This window comes from Zootoca vivipara, chromosome 2 (genome assembly GCF_965207765.1).
Source record: "Zootoca vivipara chromosome 2, rZooViv2.hap1.1, whole genome shotgun sequence".
NCBI classification, from domain to species: Eukaryota; Metazoa; Chordata; class Lepidosauria; order Squamata; family Lacertidae; genus Zootoca; species Zootoca vivipara.
Genome location: NC_142584.1, coordinates 71061631 through 71081338, shown reverse-complemented (window position 1 = coordinate 71081338; position 19708 = coordinate 71061631). Strand labels below are relative to the sequence as shown.

At 46.3% G+C, this 19708-nt stretch overlaps 1 protein-coding gene across 4 annotated transcripts in view; it reads left to right on the top strand.

Annotated features, from left to right (window-relative positions):
* Nucleotides 1-15005, top strand: part of PCBP4 (poly(rC) binding protein 4) — a 41000-nt gene extending 25995 nt beyond the window's left edge. For 2 of the 4 annotated variants that reach the window (XM_060271519.2, XM_035106083.3), the window contains exons 8-13: nt 2530-2604; nt 4546-4590; nt 6023-6098; nt 7807-7859; nt 9645-9814; nt 11321-15005. In XM_060271519.2, coding sequence (XP_060127502.2) covers nt 2530-2604; nt 4546-4590; nt 6023-6098; nt 7807-7859; nt 9645-9814; nt 11321-11624 — 723 coding nt within the window. In that variant the 3' untranslated portion in view covers nt 11625-15005. The remainder of the gene's footprint in view (nt 1-2529; nt 2605-4545; nt 4591-6022; nt 6099-7806; nt 7860-9644; nt 9815-11320) is intronic. The other 2 variants (XM_088662187.1, XM_088662186.1) reach the window with 2 other exon arrangements.
* Nucleotides 15006-19708: the final 4703 nt, after the last annotated feature.

Below are 19708 nucleotides of genomic sequence, written 5' to 3'. Positions count from 1 at the left end.
TCACGACTGGACCTAATGGTCAGGGGTCCCTTTACCTTTACCTTTACATTTCCTTCCAAACATGCATGGACAATTGTTAGAAAATGCCACCCCACTGGTGATAATACGTAGAAGCTGGTGGCATCCCTTCCCAGCTGGTTTTGCTGTACCTTTCTTTCCACGGACGCTTCTGTATCTTGGGTCCCTGCTTCCCTTTCCTTTTCCTGCACTTCTCTTTCAGCTGGAGCCACTCACCAGCCATATCTAGTGTAAGGAACAGTAGTGCCTTTGTGACATCAGCTGTCATTGCACCAATCAGCACTCTCAACTCAACCATCATTGCCCCCTTCGTTAGGGGACAGTTGAGAATGGGGGTTGGTGCTATGGGTGCTGATGTCACAAACATAAGTCACATTGGTTCCCCCCCGCCCCGAAAGCAGAAGAAATCATTGATATTCCCCTTTGATTTTCTCAACCCTCCAGAGCAGATTTGGGGAGGTGTGTGTGTGTGTGTGGGGGGAGTTCGGTTTTTCTAGTGTAAATCCTTAACAGCTGGATATTGCCCAATATAATTCATTCATATCATTATAAATCTGACCAAAGAAGCAGCAGCAGGGATGTATAGCTGCAAGCAGTTCCCCTCATCAATATCATCCTACCTAGCTGCCTTTCTACTCTAGGGGGGAAATGTACTGGATCCCTGTATCTTTTCCCCTGTAAGGAAAAGAACAGCTGGGTGGGTGTTTTGATCACAAAAATGTGTCAATGGGGAAAGGGTTAAATATACTTTCCCTACTCTGCTACTGTTCAATCAGATCTGAAGTCCCCTGTGGCTGCTTATAAGAAAGAAAGAAAGAAAGAAAGAAAGAAAGAAAGAAAGAAAGAAAGAAAGAAAGAAAGAAAGAAAGAAAGAAGGAAGGAAGGAAGGAAGGAAGGAAGGAAGGAAGGAAGGAAGGAAGGAAGGAAGGAAGGAAGGAAGGAGTCTTACACCAAGTTTGAACTTTGCTCCATCTAGCTCTGTTGTCTTCACTGACTGGCAGCAGCTCTCAAGCACTTCAGATTGAGATATTTCCTGGCTCTTCCTGGAGATGCCTGGAGAATCAAACTTGGGATCTTCCACATGCAGAACAGATGCTCTGTTCTTAGCTATAGTCCTTTCCTTCAGTGGCTGCTCACATGTCAGATCTAGTTTGGCCCATAGTGAACACTGTTTGCAAAGCTGAAGATGAATTCTGCCCTAGATATCTCATGGTAGTTTCAGTCCGCATGAATGGCATCTGCTGTAAATCTGACAGCCCTGTCAAAAGTTAGTTCCATCAGTGGAATATATACCACCCTTTCCTTGTTGCCAGTGTCAAGAAGTCACACATTGCTCCTTAACACAATGCATGTGAAATCACAGAATCAGATAATATCCTCTGAAACCTCCAGCAAAGGAGGGTGCACCATCCCTCGAGGTCACAGGTTCCATGGCAGAATTGCTGTTATCAGGGCCAGATTTTGGTAATACAGTATGGTGCCCTGAGCAAGGACAAAATTTGGCACAACCCCCAATATTTATTATTTTCACAATCATTCATTTTGGTACAGTTGCTTTTTAATAGATCTTCTTAGTACAGTCAAACCTCTGTTTGCGACCGCCTCCATTTGTGACCGCTTCGGTTTCCGACCACTGCGGACCCAGAAGTGTTTACATCCGGGTTCCGCGGCGCTCGGATGCGCAGAAGCGATCTGCGCAGTGCGCGCATGCGCAGAAGCAATCTGTGCAGTGCATGTGTGCACAGAAGCGCTCTATCGGCGCTTTGCGCATGCGCAGAAGCGTGCCTTCAGGGAGTGACCGATTCAGGGAGTAACCGGCTCTGCGGAATGGATTGCGGTCGCAAACCGAGGTACCACTGTAGGTACCTGTATAAATAAATACTGTATCGGTATTATTATTATTATTATTATTATTATTATTATTATTATTATTATTATTATATTCCCCCTTGGCTCAGCGCCCTGTGCAGGGGAACCACTCACACCAACTTAAATCTGGTGCTGCTGTTACCCATCAAGATGTTTCTCCATCTGAAATCTCCCCAACTGAAACTTATTAGCTCTAGTACTGCTCTTTGGAGGAACTGAGAACCAGATTTTGCCTTCTTCTGTGTGGCAGCCCTTCCAAGAAATTGAGGAGGGCCATCATGTCCCCACTCTCAGTTGTCTTTTCTCCAAAATAAACATACCACTGAAAGACTGAAAGAACATACCTTTTCCTCAACCTTTTCCTCATGGGACTTAAAAAAAACAAAAAAACAGGCCACCTTTATTGTTCTCCTCTGAACCAGGCATCCCTAGGCACTACTCATATCATATCATACCAAACAGGAGTTAAAGATATTCCCAGCCGGTGCCTATTTTGCAACTCAAAGAAATCCAGAGGAACTCACAGGAAGTAGCAAGGGTGCCATGGCCATTAGGATGAAATGGATGGGGGGATGCTGATAGAATGGGATGGAAGTGGCATTGTGTATATGGTACAGTGATTCCTCCTTTGATTTCCTTCAGTCTCCACCAAAAGGCGCCACTATTCCCTACCACCCCAGCCTGTCCTTGGGATCAGTTCTTCTTTCAGCCAATCAGGTAAGGGACTCATAAATTCACAGGAGACAATTTTTGCAGGCTTTTCCCTATCTGGCCTGAGAGGGCAAGGCCCTGACTGACTCCAGCTGCAAAAACTGAGGCTGCTGCACAGACTCTTGGTATTGATAGGGGGTTTTGTGGGGTGGGGGGAGGTGTTGCTGTTGTTGCTGTTAATTTTTTGTATGCTTAAACCAGCAATAGCGCAACGGAATCTTTTAAAGTTTATAAAGAAAAAAGGAAATCTATGTTACAGTGAACCAGTTTATAGGATGTGGGATTTAACATGGATATTTTGCTATATGCCTAAAATAACATCTGTTATGTTGTTAAAAGTTGTTGATCCTTGCAAAATTCTGCCCTGCTGCGATGCACAGTCAGGTTCAACAAATGTTGCCGCTCAAGCGCATCCGAGGATTGACAGCCAGTACAAAATCAAAACTTATTTACCAGATGACCAAAGATGTGCAAATTGAGGCTGAAAAATGTTGATTTGGCTGAATAAAATAAAATTACAACTGTATAAGAATAATTTATCTCAGTGAGATGGTGACCCAGTTCCCGCACAATGGCACTAGACAATAAGCCTAAAGCTTAGTGGTATCAGCAAACAGATTATATTAGGTGTAAATCTGTAATGTGCTGCCCCATTTCAAATCTACTTTACTATGAAATGATGCTTAACTGATTTGAATTTTATATTAGGAGGAACAATTACTCATTTGCATATCAGCCGGATGAAAATCATCATAATTTGGGGTCAATAGAATAAAATATTCTGAATTTAAGTGAAACAGAAGACCTAGCACACCGAGTTTGGGAATACCACATATATTAAAGATAAGAGGGAGAATTGTACAGATACATCTGACTTCATTATTTACTAGTGTCCTCCTAGTGGTGCAGCAATAAAACTGCTTGCACATTTGCAAAGCTAAGCAGGGTCCAGTATGGTTTCAAATTAGATGAGGAATCGTGTGTTGAGATTCCTGCATTGCAGCAGGTTGAGCTAGATGACCCTCGTGATCCCTTCCAACTCTACAATACTATGATTCTAATTATCATCTATGTTTTATTCTGCAATCATTTTTTAAGGTTTTATTTGTGTATGTTCCAAAAGTTTAACTTTAAGCTTTTGGTGAGCAAAATGAATGAGATTCACTCCTCCCATGTTGCTTATTCATATGTTTCTGGGTAGGATGATGAAACTGCTTATGGAATTTCTACAGCCTCTTTCTGACTGGTCCTAGTCCTTTCCACACCTTAAAACAGACATTTCAGTAAGCACAGTAGTTACCAGGAAGTCTACTTTCTTGCGAGCTTCTCTCCTCCCCAATTTCTTATTTATTTAAGTCATTTGAGATTTACCATCAACAAAATACAAATGACAAGTAAGCCCATCCATTCTTATTCTCAGTTCTGGCGTCAGCACCCAGTGTAGGTAGCCATTTGCCAAGGTTCATTTATGCCAGCAAGGCCCCCTGGGGTTGATGCTTTGCCTTGGATCCCTGAGCGCTTGCTGGCCCTTCAGCATCTGGCAGCACCAGTGTCCCTGCAACCCTGCTCTCTTGCTTGCTAACTTGTGAGCTGACTTATTCCTGTGCTGTAACAAGCCAGGAGCCACACAACTGCTCTGCTTCCGGTTCATTTCGGCACCAGCACTGTGAGGGTAAGCCCACTCTCATGGGCAAGCACAAGGGGGAATCTGGCAGCTGCCTTTTGCTCACAAACATGTGCACTTACCTGGCAGTGATGCCTCAAAAGCCTGCGCAAGGGGGCTGGTGGCTACTAACAGTGCTACCTTTGCCAGAGGGTCAGAGTAGTGGCAAGCACTGGGAGGCACCAAGGGTAGCTTCCCCAGCCCCCTTCCAAAATATGGAGCTGGGCCTATTCATTCTCTTACATTTTTGATAGCGCTGTTCTCCTTTGTCATCCTTTTTTCAGGGATTCTCCATGCAAGGACAGTACAGTGGTATGTCTCAAGCAGAGGTAAGTCAAGCTTTACAGACTAAAAGGAGGCTCCGTTTTGAATCCACACTTCCTAGTAGTTCAGTGTATTGCTAGGGCCAGCTTCTTCAAGCCTTCCCCTTCCATCGTTCCCCATGTCTTGTTGTCCTGCTTGCCTGTTCCGGACTTGCCATTCTGCCTCCCCATTCTCTCCCTCCTGGCATCCAGATGGCAAATCCTGGTGCTTCCAGACATCTTTCTTTGGCGATCATTCATAGCCGAGTAAGATTGTCTTCAATGAACACGGTTTTAACAGTAAGTCCGTAAGTGACTGTGGAGGCCAATTCTGGATCGCCACATTCTTCCACAGTGGGGACATTGGTTTCCTGGCGGGAGTTGATCATGGTGAGGGTTTGCCAAATGTGCCTTCCTCTTAGCACGCTCCTGAGTTTGAGCGTCTTCAAAGCTCATGACACCTTTGGGAAAGGCTGTTCTCCAATTGGAGCGCTCACACGCCAGTGTTTCCCAATTGTCAGTGTTTATACTACATTTTTTGGATTTGCCTTAAGAGAGTCTTTGAAACTCTTTTGTTGACCACCAGCATTACGCTTACCATTTTAAAGTTTGGACCAGTCCAATGAAGTTGATGTTGAAGAATCATTGCTTTGACACTGGTGATCTTTGCTTCCAGACATAGCTGGGCTTCAACTCCCATCAGCCCCAACAGGCATGGCCAATGGCTAGGCTATGGGTGATGGGAGCTGTAATCCAGCAACGTTTGGAGAGTACCTTGTTGGGTAAGGCTATACAATAATTTATGACAGCAGGCAGCACCAGCAGTAGCTTTCACTTACTCCATTTCATATACCGTATTTTTCCATGTATAAAATGATGCCTTTTGCTAAAAAACAAAACAAAAACAAAAACAGGCAAAATTGGGTGTCATCTTATACACGTATAGTGAATGCAGAGGGGGGGGATGTGTGATTAATGGCAGCAGCAAGCAGGAGATTGGCAGCGGCGATTGGGCGGGTGATTGGTGGCTGTGGCAAGGCCTGCTGGCGATTGGCTGTGGCTGCGGCAATTGGGCAGGCGATTGGTGGCTGTGGTGAGGTGGGCAGGCAATTGGCGGCTGTGGTGAGGTGTGCGATTGGCAGTGGCTGTGGCAAGCGATCGGCAGTGGTGGGGAGGCAGATGAGTGATTGGCAGAAGTGACCTCCCCCACCCACCCCCAAAAGCTAAACTTAATTTCTTAATTTTGGGTTAAAAAATAGGGGTTGTCTTATACATGGGGGTGTCTTATACATTGAAATATACGGTAATTAAATTTCACATGCTCAGTTAGTACTATACCTCAGGAGTAGCCAACGCGTGTATTCTAGGTGTATGACTGACCCACCTACTTCCTAATGTGAGCAGGTAGATGGGAACGCAGGTCTTACTGTCACTCCACTGACTTCTTCCTCTCATTTAGGTGTCGAAGTTGCAGCAGCTTTCTGGGCAGCCTGTCTCATTCGCTTCCTTGGGACAATCTCCGTCAATAGTAGCAGGTGAGGAACCCCAAAGAGCTATGAAGCCACTTAAACTCCCACAATCCTCTGTGGCAAACTATGGCCCTAGGGGCTTACTCAGATGTACAGTGAGCCTGTGCTCCAGCTGCCTTTAGGCAATAGGTCTCCACGGAAAGAACATGGTGCATGAATAATTGGCCCTAGAAATGGGGAGTGCAGGAGAGCCAGTGTGGTGTAGTGGTTAAGAGCAGTAGACTCAAAATCTGGGGAACCGGGTTCGCATCTCCGCTCCTCCACATGCAGCTGTTGAGTGACCTTGGGCTAGTCACACTTCCTTGAAGTCTCTCAGTCTCACTCACCTCACAGAGTGTTTGTTGTGGGGGAGGAAGGGAAAGGAGAATGTTAGCTGCTTTGAGACTCCTTAGGGTAGTGATAAAGCGGGATATCAAATCCAAACTCCTCCTCCTCCTCCTCCTCCTCCTCCTCCTCCTCCTCCTCCTCCTCCTCCTCCTCTTCTTTTTCTTCGAACTAAATAAATTAGCAAATTGCCCATGAAATGATGGAGAATTGCTAGGTAAGGGAGGGGGTTAGTTTTGTTGGAGCCTGTCACTTGGTCTTTTTTTAAAGTCTGGATCAGCACTCTTATGCTAGAGTAGGATACCAGAAGGAGAACTGGAGCATTTATCTTCTGACTCAGGAAAAGCTGTGGCCCTCCAGATATTACTGGACTTTGTAGCCCATCGTCCCTGACCATTAGCCACACTGTTTGGGGATAATGCATGTTTCAGTCCAACGGTATCTAGAAGGTCACATGTTCTGCATCCCTGCTCTGTATATTTTTTTTTAAAAAAAGCACAACACTGGATAAATACAAGACTAAAAACAGGAGTGCACTCTCTGGCATGTGCACACACATAAATAAAGGAGGTGGGTATCATTTTTTCTGAGAATCTTGAACTCTTGTTTACAAAAATAACAAAACAATCTGAAGGCAAGTGTACTTTTTCGTATAAGAAATGTGGATTCACACATACAGTAGTACCTCAAGTTACAAACGCCTCAGGTTACAAACGCTTCAGGTTACAAACTCCACTAACCTTGAGTTGAGAACTTTGCCCCAGGATGAGAACGGAAATTGTGTGCCGGTGGCGCAGTGGCAGCAGGAGGCCCCGTTAGCGAAAGCACGCCTCTAGTTAAGAACAGTTCCAGGTTAAGAACGGACCTCTGGAACAAATTAAGTTCATAACTAGAGGTACCACTGTACTTACAATTGCCAAGGGAAAGATGTAGACATACCCCCCCCTCTCACCCCACCATACTTGTCAACAGGATTTTTTTAAAAAATTCATTATGAAAAGTAATCTAAGGATTTTCCACCTAGGATTTTTTCTTATTACGTTAAAAGAACAGCATTAACCAAGGGGAGTCTGCATCAGACAGAAAGAGGGCAGGACAGTCTCTCCCTCAGTCTAAAATTAGTCCGGTGTAATGTGACCCAAGCAAAGTGGCATAAAACAAAAGCCTCTTCTGGGAGCTTCTGATGGCTTTGCAGTAGCTGGGAAACGGTCCAGTCCTGTTTGTGTGCCTCCTGCTCTTTGCTCCGTGTAGTGCCTGGAAAGGATTCTTTGGGTTTCATGCTAGGCGTTTCACTTCTTCTTCTTGTAATGTGGTCATCCTTTTAGGAAGGCAAGAAAGAGCCAGGACAGAACAGCCCCAGTAACGTTGTGCTTCTTTTCTCCCTTTTCAGCCCTGGACACGAACGCTCAGAATAGCTCTCAGGAGTTCCTGGTTCCTAACGATGTAAGTTTGCCTTTACGAACTACAGTTCCCAAATATATTTGGGGGGTAGTCCTGTGCTTTAAACGTATGATGTACATTTAGTAAGCTCACACATGTGTACACAGAGGTCTTCCTTGGTGTTCACAGGGTCCTCCCAATCCCACTTGGTGCTTGAAAGAAGCTTTGTATCGCAGCCAAGGGGAATAGGTTGTGGTGTGTGCCGAGTTGTGTGCGTTGTGCCCATTATAGTTCCCCCGGTTTGCAAATGTGTGCATGGGCCCCAAAAGGTTATAATCAGAGCCAAACCCATTCCGCTCTCTACGGAGATCTTCAGAGGGTGCTTCCATTCAAACAAAAGTAGAACAGCCCTAAGTATTTTGCTGCAGAGTCCTTTGGCTTCTTTCTCAGTCAAAACTAGGTTGGAAAAGGGGACAGGGCTCTTGCAGATCAACTGTTGTGTAGAAGAGGAAATTTCACCAGGTGTGTAGCTTGTCATGCAAACTACAGCTCGTGAACTTTTGCATCAGGGCACCCTCCATGAAGCCCCCTCATTTGGTGAGAGACCATTTAGGAACACTCTTGGAGTACCGTTTCCTAGCAAGCTGTGAACCCTCCTGCCAGTACTGTTACCTAGCTTGCAAAAGTTCAGTGTTTCCTCAAAGCATGTAATCTACCGCTCAGCCATGGTCCTTGAAAGGAAGATAAGTTCAGCAAAGCCCTAGGTTGTTTTATCTATCCTCACTCTCACACAAACTCCAGAATCAAGGGCTACTATCTCAAGTTCATCCCTCGCAAGCCTTCTCTCCTCCACACAATTGCCATTGTACCTTCAAAACACATGAAAGGAAAAGTCTTCCCCAAGAGAATCCTGGGAACTAACAGAGCTACGATTCCCAAGTACAGTTCCCAAGATTATTGGTATGTACTGTACACAGACATGCTTACGCTCCTGTGTCTTTAACAGCAGCCTGGCATGGAGAGATATTGAGCAGGTGAAGCTTATCATGGCCGAGAGATAAATGGTGGGAAAAGAAGGGGCAGCGATAAACAGTCCTCTGAGAGAGAGGAGCATCAGCCATGGGAAAGGTTAACTTCCTCCGACTTCTTCGCCATCACTCCCATGTGAGCTGTCCTTTGGAAGTTGAAGCCCAGAAGGGGTGTATATGATAAAAGAGGAATTGTGCCAGCATTTCTTGTGCCCACCCACATGCCAGCCTGGCTGCCAGCGTACCAGGCCTGCTCTGCAGATGTCAGCGTGCGTTGCTGGCCACACAGCAGGCCGTTGTGGCATCTCAGAAGGCAGGAAACAAGTGGGCAGGAGGGCAACGCTGACCTTTACTTCTGCCCCCCCCCCGACCCCGTGCGGGGAAAAGTAGCTCTTTCTGAAGTTTTTGTTTATGGAACAAGCCTCAGGAAACTATCTGGACTGTTTTATTTTTTAAATAGGCCAATTCCTGCCACAGTGTGGTAGGAACCCTGAACTACATGGCTGAGTTTGTGTTTTCCATTCCTTTGAGAGTGAATAAAAATGGCTAAATCTCAGGCTTGGAAAGGTAAGTGTAGATAAGCCTGAGGCCTTGATGGGTTCTGGCTCAGACTCATTCAACACTGAACAACAATAAATCAAGCAGACCATTGTGTACTATAGGTCAGGCTTGGGAAGGTTCACTCATTCCCTCACTCAAGAGTTGCCTAAAATGAGTAAACGCTCTCTGTTCGCTTTGTCCAGTCATGTCCAGTTCTTGGGCAGTGAGGTTTCCAGCGCGGTTCCACTCCAAAGGCTGATCCTTTCTTTCGCCTCCCTAGCTCATTGGCTGCATCATTGGCCGCCAGGGCAGCAAGATCAGCGAGATCCGGCAGATGTCCGGAGCTCACATCAAGATTGGGAACCAGACTGAGGGCTCTGCTGAGCGTCACGTGACCATCACCGGCACCCCCGTCAGCATCACTTTGGCTCAGTACCTCATCACAGCCTGGTAAGAGCCATTAGGACTGCTGGGCAGGTCAAGTGGGGAGTAACGCAGCACTTGCGCAGCCGTCTTGTTGCAGCTTCTTCCTGCTGTGCCCAAGCCTGGGGCCTCTTAGATGGACAGCTTTGCGGAGAGCAGGCGGCAGCGCCTTGCTGTCATGGCTGAATTTGCCGGTTTGCAAACACTCGGCCCTCTGCTCAAGAGACAGGACTGCTAAGCATAGCACCATGAAGTATTCTCATTGCTTTGTTGTCCGCCTTTCACACTAATGCCTGCCTGTGTCGGACACACAGGAGAGTAACCAGGCCTTGAGTTTCTCAGGAGCCACCATGATTTCTAGTTTCCTTGCCTACAATATGTTGGGCGTCCATGTTCCCTTTGCAGCTGCAAAGCACTCTTATACCACTTTAAGAATCATGGCTTCCCCCAAAGAATCCTGGGAACAGTGGTATGTTAAGAGTCTCCTAACAACTCCCAGCACCCTTAACAAACTACAGCTCCCAGAATTCTTTGGGGGAAGCCATGATGCTTAAAAGTAACATAAGAGTGCTTTAAATGTCAAGTGTGAATGTGACCTTAGTTCTGTGCAGGAAGAACTGCTGTGTCGCAGCAGGGAACTCTCCCATCCTGCCCAAAAGGTAACCTCACTTAAACAGAGCAACATTTGTCATTGGTCGCTGTTGTGACTTGGCATTTGGGGTGCTTCAAGATTTAGAGCAGGAAATAGCCATTCACAGTTCAGGGATCGCCCACCTCTACAGGGCGCAAGTTTTCAAGGCGTGGAGCCCATCATTGACGGATGCATGTAAGCGTTTTCGTAATCAGTTTTCCCTGTGGTGATGACCCCAGAACTCATTTCAACTTTTGATGCATTTGCGTGTTGAAGGAGAATTAACAGCCCCCATCTCCCTTCTCCTCCTCCTGGGACAAGTTAATAGATAAACAGTACCATGCATCTCACATGGGAGAGGTTCTCATTTCCCCAGAAAAACACAGTGGTCTGTCAATGACCTGAGAAAGTCAAGGAGGATATGTGGCTGGAATGCTTTGCAATTCCATTATTGTTTAAATAGGGACCGTGACAAGGTATAACATCCTTAACATAGCCACTTCTGAGTTCTAAACAAGCCCTGTGTGTCATACTGGAGGTTCTCCACAAGAATGGAGTCCCGGAGGGAGAGGACTCTGGAGAAGACATTATCTGGAAGCAAAAGCAATGTTAGAGTACCTTGTTCACTAGCTCCATTCTTTGTGTGTACCTATTCCTTTGCACATGTCAGCTCAAACACTTGCCTGTGTGTGTGTGTGTGCATATCCATACTTGTATGTATGTATGTATTATACAAATTGCACATATCCGCCCACACCTATGCATATTTTTCCATGTGCAAGCTTGTTCATGCATATAACAGCACATATACATCCAAGTATATGTCCTCACACGCTGCATTTGTATGTGTAAATTGTGCATGCATGCACGAGTCTCATTCTTTCTCCCTTCTTGTTCTTCAGTTTAGAGACGGCCAAATCTACCTCCCAGACGCCCCCCGTTGACCTCGGCATGACTTTCTCCCAGCCCCTCACCCCTTCGCCAGCCCCAACGCTGACAGCAGTGGCCGCGCCTCCCCCAGGCTTGCTTGGTGCCCCCTATGCCATCTCCCTCTCCAACTTCATTGGCCTGAAACCTGTCCCCTTCTTGACGCTGCCCCCTTCCTCAGCCACGGGGCACAATGGCAGCCTTGCCACCTACACGACCAAGATCTCAACAGCCAATGCCAGCAAGAAGGCTGAGAGGCAGAAGTTCTCCCCATACTGAAACAGGAAGGTGGGGCAGGGAGGGGGAACCTTAGGAGAACCCTCGCACGCTTTGTTAGATGGCATCAGCGTTGGGCCGCTCCAAAGCGAGACTGCCTGGGGAAAGAGGTGAGGGGGGGGGAGCCAAATGTGCAGGAAAGGAAGTGTATGTGCGAGAGGATAACCGAGACAGCTCTTGAAAGCAGTGCTGGCCATGAATCAGTCAGGGAAGAGGTGCTTCTGCAGAGCTCCCTGGCTAAAGATATGCCTGTCATGGGTAAGAGCAATCAAGCCTCATAGTTTTGCTTCCGTGGAACACATCTCTGCCCCACACTATAAAGTGTTATTATCCTTTACCTTCCATAAACCTTCCTGATTGCCTTCAGCAATGAAGATGAAGAGGTTCTCTCTTCATCTGGTTTCCTGACATGCTTTCTTTTTTCGGGAAAACATGTTACTTCAAGAATTGGAACCCCACTCAAATTCTTTGTACTGTATTGATAGAGCTGGAGGTCTTGGGAAAGGTCCCATCTCGACTGTGGCACTGGCTGGAGCTTGTAAGACATTTAGCGATCCTAACAGAGAACGTGCTATGCTTCTGTCTCTCATGGGTTGCTTTTCCAAGAGCAGAACTGGAAAAAGGGTTCTGATTTCTATAGAACTGCAAGCTGTGCATGTCCTAGAAATCACAAAATGTACCAAAAAGGAAATTTTTCAGTGTTTTTTGTTTTGTTTTGTTTTTTGCCTAGCAGTTCTCTCCTAATATACGAAGCTGGCTGTGAGTTCCATTTTAGCTGGATTAGAGTACAGGATGGGGTTTTCATGACTGTTCAGCTTGGCCCCCGACCTCCTACAAGTGGAATTAGTTTTCACCAGACGTCTCTCTAATATTTAGCATGAACTGGCAAAGCGTATGCAAGAATTTGCTGGATCAGACTGGAGCCCCATCCACTCCATCATTATGTTCACCCATTGGCCAACTCAGATGCCCATGAGAAGACCAGAGGCATATAGTTGTCTTTCCTTACTGAGAAACAGAGCAGTTCTTTATAAATATTCCCTCTCTGTTACAAGGTAAGAGCTTCCAGCACTGGCAATCCCAGCTGGTCACCTTATCATATGTGGGCGACATCTTTTCCCCTCATTTACCTTTATGGCAGAAATCCTTCTTCATACATATCTGGCAGGATCTGCGATATCTTGCCATGCCACTCATCTTTGCGTTTATCTCTTGCTGTCATGGGATGACATCTCCAATAAGTGCTTTCTAATTTTGCTCTTATCTCTTGCAGTACAATCCTAAGCATGTGTGCTTCAGAAATAAGCCCCTACCCCTTCCGTCACTCATTAGTGGATGTAGGACTGCAGCCTTAGTAAATTCTGCCACATTTTGTTCTCTTGTCAGCCCTTTTCTCTTTGTTATCAGTATTGTAAGGGCACTTGTCTAGTTGGAACATGCCCATGAGAGTCAAGAGGTGGCACCCTGAGACCTCGGGTTGAAGCAGATGCCCATCTTGGTGATTTCTGGTTAAAGTTACCAACATGTGTGTCTGGCACTTAAACTTGTGTCCTAAACAGACTGCCATCACAACAGCATATATTTCATCCAAACCGCACCCCAAAAAATTATCCATAATGTGTACCATATAGCCAAGGATTCCATGGCTAATTTCTTAGTTGGTTTGCAAATCGGCGTGGCTTTACCAAAGTGGGTCAGATTGTTGGCTAATTGACAGGTTGTATTGCTGCAGTCAAAAGACTGCACAATTGACTGTCAACACTTTTTAAGGCATTAAGCAGAAGTGATTGTTGAACGGACCTGGAGAAAACGGATGAAACAAACACAGCAAAAACTCCACTTTGCTCTAGCCCTGCTTGTAGCCGTGAACTAGTTGGCTCATGATAAGCAAAGGTTAGTAGTCACAGGCCTGTGTGGAGTAAATGCATACCAAAAACGAAACATTGAAATTCTGCATGCGGTCAATGCAAATCCTGGAAAGGTCTTTTCTATGACCAGCATAAATCATACAAATGTGCATATACTTCTCCTATTTTTGTATAATAATGTTTGCTATTTGGCAATAAATAAAATAAAACAAATCCTCTTGGGAGGAAGGGCGGGGTATGAATGGTATGAATGAGTAAACAAATAATACTGGATTTGCTAAACATGGCAGGGGCATAGGCACAGAATCCTCACCCAAGCCCCACTGCCTGGGAATCTTGTGCAGGGGGCTCATCTCAGTCACTGAGAAGCACATCTTTGCAGCATAGCCAATGCTTTCTCTGTGCTCCTTCAGGAATCACAGGCTACACAGCCCTGATTGTGTTGGGACTAGGTTACTGAACCAAAGCTGTCGGGGGGGGGGAGCCAAACAGGCTGCAAAAAGGAGGCAATCGAGGTTGATTTGGTGTGGTAGTACCTTTACAATCTCAAGAAGCAACAGGATCTCAGATTTGCCCTCAGTTACACATTGACGCAGGTGGCGCTATGGTCTAAACCACTGAGCCTCTTGGGCTTGCCGATCGGAAGATTGGCGGTTCGAATCCCCGCGATGGAGTGAGCTCCCGTTGTTCGGTCCCTGCTCCTGCCAACCTAGCAGTTCGAAAGCACATCAAAGTGCAAGTAGATAAATAGGTACCGCTCCGGCGGGAAGGTAAACGGCATTTCCATGCGCTGCTCTGGTTCGCCAGAAGCGGCTTAGTCATGCTGGCCACATGACCCGGAAGCTGTCTGCGGACAAACGGCGGCTCCCTTGGCCTAGAGAGCGAGATGAGCACGCAACCCCAGAGTTGTCCACAGTCAGGGGTACCTTTACCTTTTACACATTGATTTGGTAGCAGAGAGTAGACTACCTACACCTGTTTAGGCACTGATTACTTCTGATTAGTTTCAGCAGATTCATGTATTTATTGCAGCTTTTCCTCAAGCTGGTGCCCTCCAGGTGCTTTGAACCACAGTTCCCATCATGGCTGGGGCTGATAGGAGTTCTGGCCAGAGGCGACCAAGTTGGGGAACGCTCATCGAATGCGTCAAATTCTCAGGTGGTATAATTCAGCACTGAGGCATCCCAGTATTTGGATTCCACAAAAACACATGGGAATGGAGCCAAAATTTCCTATTCCTACAAACCAATCTAACCAGCTGTCCATTTCGCCTTGTTCCCTGGCTGGTCCCAATCTCTCTCACTCCCCTGCATCACTCGCTGGCAAAAAAAGAAAGCTTCTATCTCTTTTTAACCTTTTTTTTATTATTTTTTTGGCTGCTCCAAGGAATGTCCCACCTCCTATCCCATGATCCTCTTTGGCTTGTCTTTGAAAATGCTGTACATATAAATCTGTATTTTTTTCCTCCTTTGTAACTTATGATTGATTTAATAAAAATGCAAACTTTGTCAACTCAGAGGGTAATGTGATTAGGATTTTGTATACATTTGAATTAGGCAAAGCAAATGCACACACACACACCTCTGGCTATTTGCATGACTGAATCAAAAGGAAAAAAAAAAGCTTAATCAGTGTTTTGCCTAAGACGCAGCGGCAGCTAGATTCTTGCTCACCAACCCCACCTGGTGGCTGGGCACCTGGCCTTTCAAGCAGATGCATGGTGGCGGGGGGCGGTGAAACTTGTTCTGCTCTGAATGCTAAAGAAAACTTCACTTACTGAAGCGGTGGGACGAAAATAATCCTGCTCAGTCCCGTGCCTGGAAGTCCCAAACCTGTGCCTAGAAATCACAGCACAAACAGAAGTCTGAACGAGCTTGTAGTCGACTAATGCTCGTTTTGTCCTCCTCCTCCCTGCTGGATTCTACAAGGGCAACACAGAGACTTAATGCTGTGTGCACATCGTACGTTTAAAGTGCATGCCTTTCCCCAAAGTATCCTGGGAACTGTAGTTGGGTGAGGGTGCTGGGGACTGTAGCTCTTGAGAGTTGCAAACTATGCTTCCCAGGATTCTTTTGGGGAAAGTTGTGTGCTTTAAATGTGTGCTGTGTGCACAGCCTGGTTCTAAGAAGGCAGACACCTGGGGCTGCTTGAAGGCAGGCTGTTGTGTTAGTGGGGACGTGCCCCATTCGTGGCTCTCACCATTACGACTGTGAACAAATAGTGCTGGGTCAAGCATAGCAGGATCATCCACGTATCTGGACTCTAGACACAAACCCCAGTATGCCACGGTTAAAGAACAGGGCCTGGTTTATTTATCATATTACTATCCCTCCCTCAAAGAACCTTGTGGGAGCATGCATGGAGGTTCCCGCATGTTATTCTCACTGCAATCCTCCATGTGTTCCCTTGGGTGCGAGTCCCACTGTGTTCAATGGGATTTCCTCCCTTGTTTAGTAGGCTTAGGATCCGCAGACTAAGTTAGGCAGTGGACTGCCCCAGAGTGACCCAGCGATATCAGCAGCTGAATGGGGATTTGAGCCTCGTCTTCTCAGTCTGACATTCTAACCACAAAGCTGCACTGGCCCCTTGAAACAATTCTGCAGTGGTGCGGGAGCTGGGGCCACCATTTCCAAGGTTGCTGCCATGTTCCTAAGGCTGCCTATGGCAGTGTTTCTCAACCTTTTTTGGGCCACGGCACACTTGTTCCGTGAAAAAAATCACGAGGCACACCACCATTAAAAAAGTTTAAAAAATTAACTCTGTGCCGCCCTATATTATAATTATGACTGTAAGAAACACTTGCCAAATATTGCTTTCTGGCGGGTCAGTGACGTGTATTGGCGGCCGCCAGGCTCGTTTGCACTGAGCTTTGGGAAAGAGGAGGAGAAATATTGCTTTCCGGCGGGTCGGTGCTGTACATTGGCGGCCGCCAGGCACGTGACAATGCAAATCGCCCTTCTCGTCGCCGCACGTCGCGGCACACCAGCCAGCGTCTCGCGGCACACTAGTGTGCCGCGGAACAGCGGTTGAGAAACACTGGCCTATGGAGCCTCTGCCAACATACTCCAGTGCCACCTTCCTCTCATTTCAGCATCACACCACCTGTCTTAGACCATCTCAATAATTTGGCCCATGATGGATGTGCCAAAGGAAATGTGGGAGCAGGAGGAGAGGAGAGGTGGCAGTTGCCTTATTGGCAGAGCATTTGGCATAGCAGGCCAGTGTCTAGTTCACCCTAAGCCAGGCCATCTTCAGTGAGGGCAGCCTGTTGCTATGTGGATGAGAGACATGGGAACCCTCCCTTGCCTTATGCTCTCTGTTGCCACAGCAACCGCAGAAGGGGTGTTTACTTGCCAGCATGTTGGGCTCACGGGGCCAGCTGCAGACATGTGTAACCGACAGAGCGAAATGATAACGCATGCTGCTATAGAGGAATGCTGTGTGTTTATGGGTGGATCAGAGCTTGCAAAAACTGCCTACTGCCAGAAGAAGGTGTCAGTGTGGACCAACCATCCCCTGCTGGAACTATTTGGTACTCGCTTGGACATAAATCTCAGGGCCTTCCTTTCTGCTAGGTCAGTGGTGAGTAGAGATGGCTGAGAAATGTGATGGGGAACCAGCAGCATGCCAGATGTTGCTGGATTGTAACTCCTTTCAGACCCAACCAGCATGGATGATGGGGGCTGGAGTCCAGCAATGTGTAGAGGGCCCACAGGTTAGCTATTCCTGCTTCATTATTATATATCTTTTCCTGCCATTATCCACTCACTGTAGGCGTGTGCATTATTTGATGAAATAAGCAGGAAATGCTTATTCCTTTCAAACTAGAATGCAGCTGCCGAATGGTCTATCCTAGTAACTACACTCATAATGCAAACTAAAAGTTATCACTAATAAAACAGCTAAAAGCAACTAAACAAATAGTGATCAACAGGCTTCCTGAAACAGACACAGGAATAATCAGATCACGGAAAGAATGGCATGCAAAAGGACCCTAAGGCTGGATCTAAAAACATCAAAAAAGCTTTTTCAGGAACACGCGTTGTAAACCTCAAAGTTGGGAATCACATTGGCGAAAGATGGAACTCCACATTGCCATCTGATGTCACAGGGTTATAACACATATAAAACTCTTTTTCTTTGCTAATGTAGCTGAGTCCTGCCGTATGTCTAGAATGCCCTCCCCTCTCAAGTGTGAATGGCACCAACCTTGAGGGAGTCATTTCAGCAATAAGAAAAAATGAGTGGCTATTCACCCTTGCATTTGCCCAAAGTTTTGTCCATCACCTGGCTGGTGGTGTTAATATACTGTCTGGTTTTGTTTTTTTAAGTTAAATCTAAATTAAATTTGGTTCCCCCCCCTATTTTAATGTTTTTCCTCTCTCTGGGATTGTTGAACAATGAAAAGCGGGGCTAAAAATAATTTAAGCAAACAAACAAACAGATAGAATGGGAGGGAAGGATACAAGACCGGGGTAGAGGTGGAAAGGAAAAAAGCAAAAAGATTGCAAAGTCTTTCACAGATTTGTTGATGTGCTTTCCTGGCAGATGTGTTGATTGTGGGTTCTGCTTGAGGGAAATCCTGGGGGTGGATATTGGGACTCACACAGGCTAGACTTCCTCACCGAGCAGAAAGCACCATGCACATGAAATTCAACATAATGCTGCAAGAACCAAACTACAAGAGAAATAACACCTGTGGTAATGGAGCTGTTCTGCCAGTATAGATATGCTCGCTGCCATTAACATGCTGTGGAATGCTTTCAATAACCACTGTGATCCCTGTGCCATAGCTGTACCACTCATTGCTAACAGCCAGTCATAGTAACAGGGATGTGCTGTACAGTGTAGCTACCGTGGAAAGAATAATAATAAATGGGAATGGCTGCTCAAGGGTGTTGCTGTCCCCTCTGTTCCAAAAATAGTCCAGAAGGCTCTCACAACATCACACTTCTGGTCTTCCAAACTAGAAAAACTTCCAACATGACAAAAACGTCTGCGTCCTCAGGTGGGCCTGCTTGTATAAAAATGTAATGTGGGGAGCTGGCCCCGAGATATTGTGGATGTGCTTTTGTCCTCCAAATGCTGCTTGCTCAGCCACATCTCTCCCAGGTGAGAAGAGGGCAGAGCTGTTGAATTGCAACTGTGCTATGGAAAATTGAATTCTTCCTTCAACGCTGTATATTATTAACTCGGAGGCCTTCTGCAGTGTTTGCCTTGGGACGTGCTCATCTACCCAGCTTTTATTCGCGTGTGCTGCCTTTCTGCTTTAATAAATGTGCCAGCAGAGGCGGAGACAATGAAAGCCAGGCACCTCTTTGATCAAACCACTAGCACTGGCTGAAACCCTTTGAGTGGCAAGGAACCGAGAATGTAGCTTCAGTTATTTACAGGGTCAAAGGCGAAGGGGAAACATCTTGCTGCCTCCAGCACGACATCTCCAAATGGCGGCACATCATAGGAAGGAGTAAAGTGGTTATAAAGGGTATGTGGCATCATTGCATTCCTCTAGAGTTATCCGGGGTGACAAGGGGGCAGGATCTGCAAGATAGCATGGATCTGAAAAACCACTGCCTTTTATCTTCCTCACACCCCTAAACCTAAAGCACATTCTGTGAAAGCAAAGCAGGAGGCAGCAGATGTAAGCCGTGAGCTCATCCCCTACCTATGCATTTGGAACATGGAGCGCACGATTCTCCATCTCCATATGCATATCCACAACAAAAAAGGGTGGGCAGATTGTAGCACGCACGAACACACCCAGTCACAGAGAACATTCAACGTCATTTGAGAAGGATCGGTACAAGTCTGGGACTTGCTCCTATGCATCCCCATGTGAATAGTTTATCCACTCAGGATCTGAGTTGGATCTGAAATTAGTACAAATTACTTCCATACAATATGCAGTCTGTATTGGGACAATAAACTGGCCAAAGGTGTCTTTCAGGACTCCTTTCAGAACCTTTTAATGAGGGTGAAAGAGGAGAGCGCAAAATATGGTCTGAAGCTCAACATCAAAAAAACCAAGATCATGGCCACTGGTCCCATCACCTCCTGGCAAATAGAAGGGGAATAAATGGAGGCAGTGAGAGATTTTACTTTCTTGGGCTCCTTGATCACTGCAGGTGGTGACAGCAGTCACGAAATTAAAAGACGCCTGCAGAGACATCACCTTGCCTACAAAGGTCCGTATAGTTAAAGCTATGGTTTTCCCAGTAG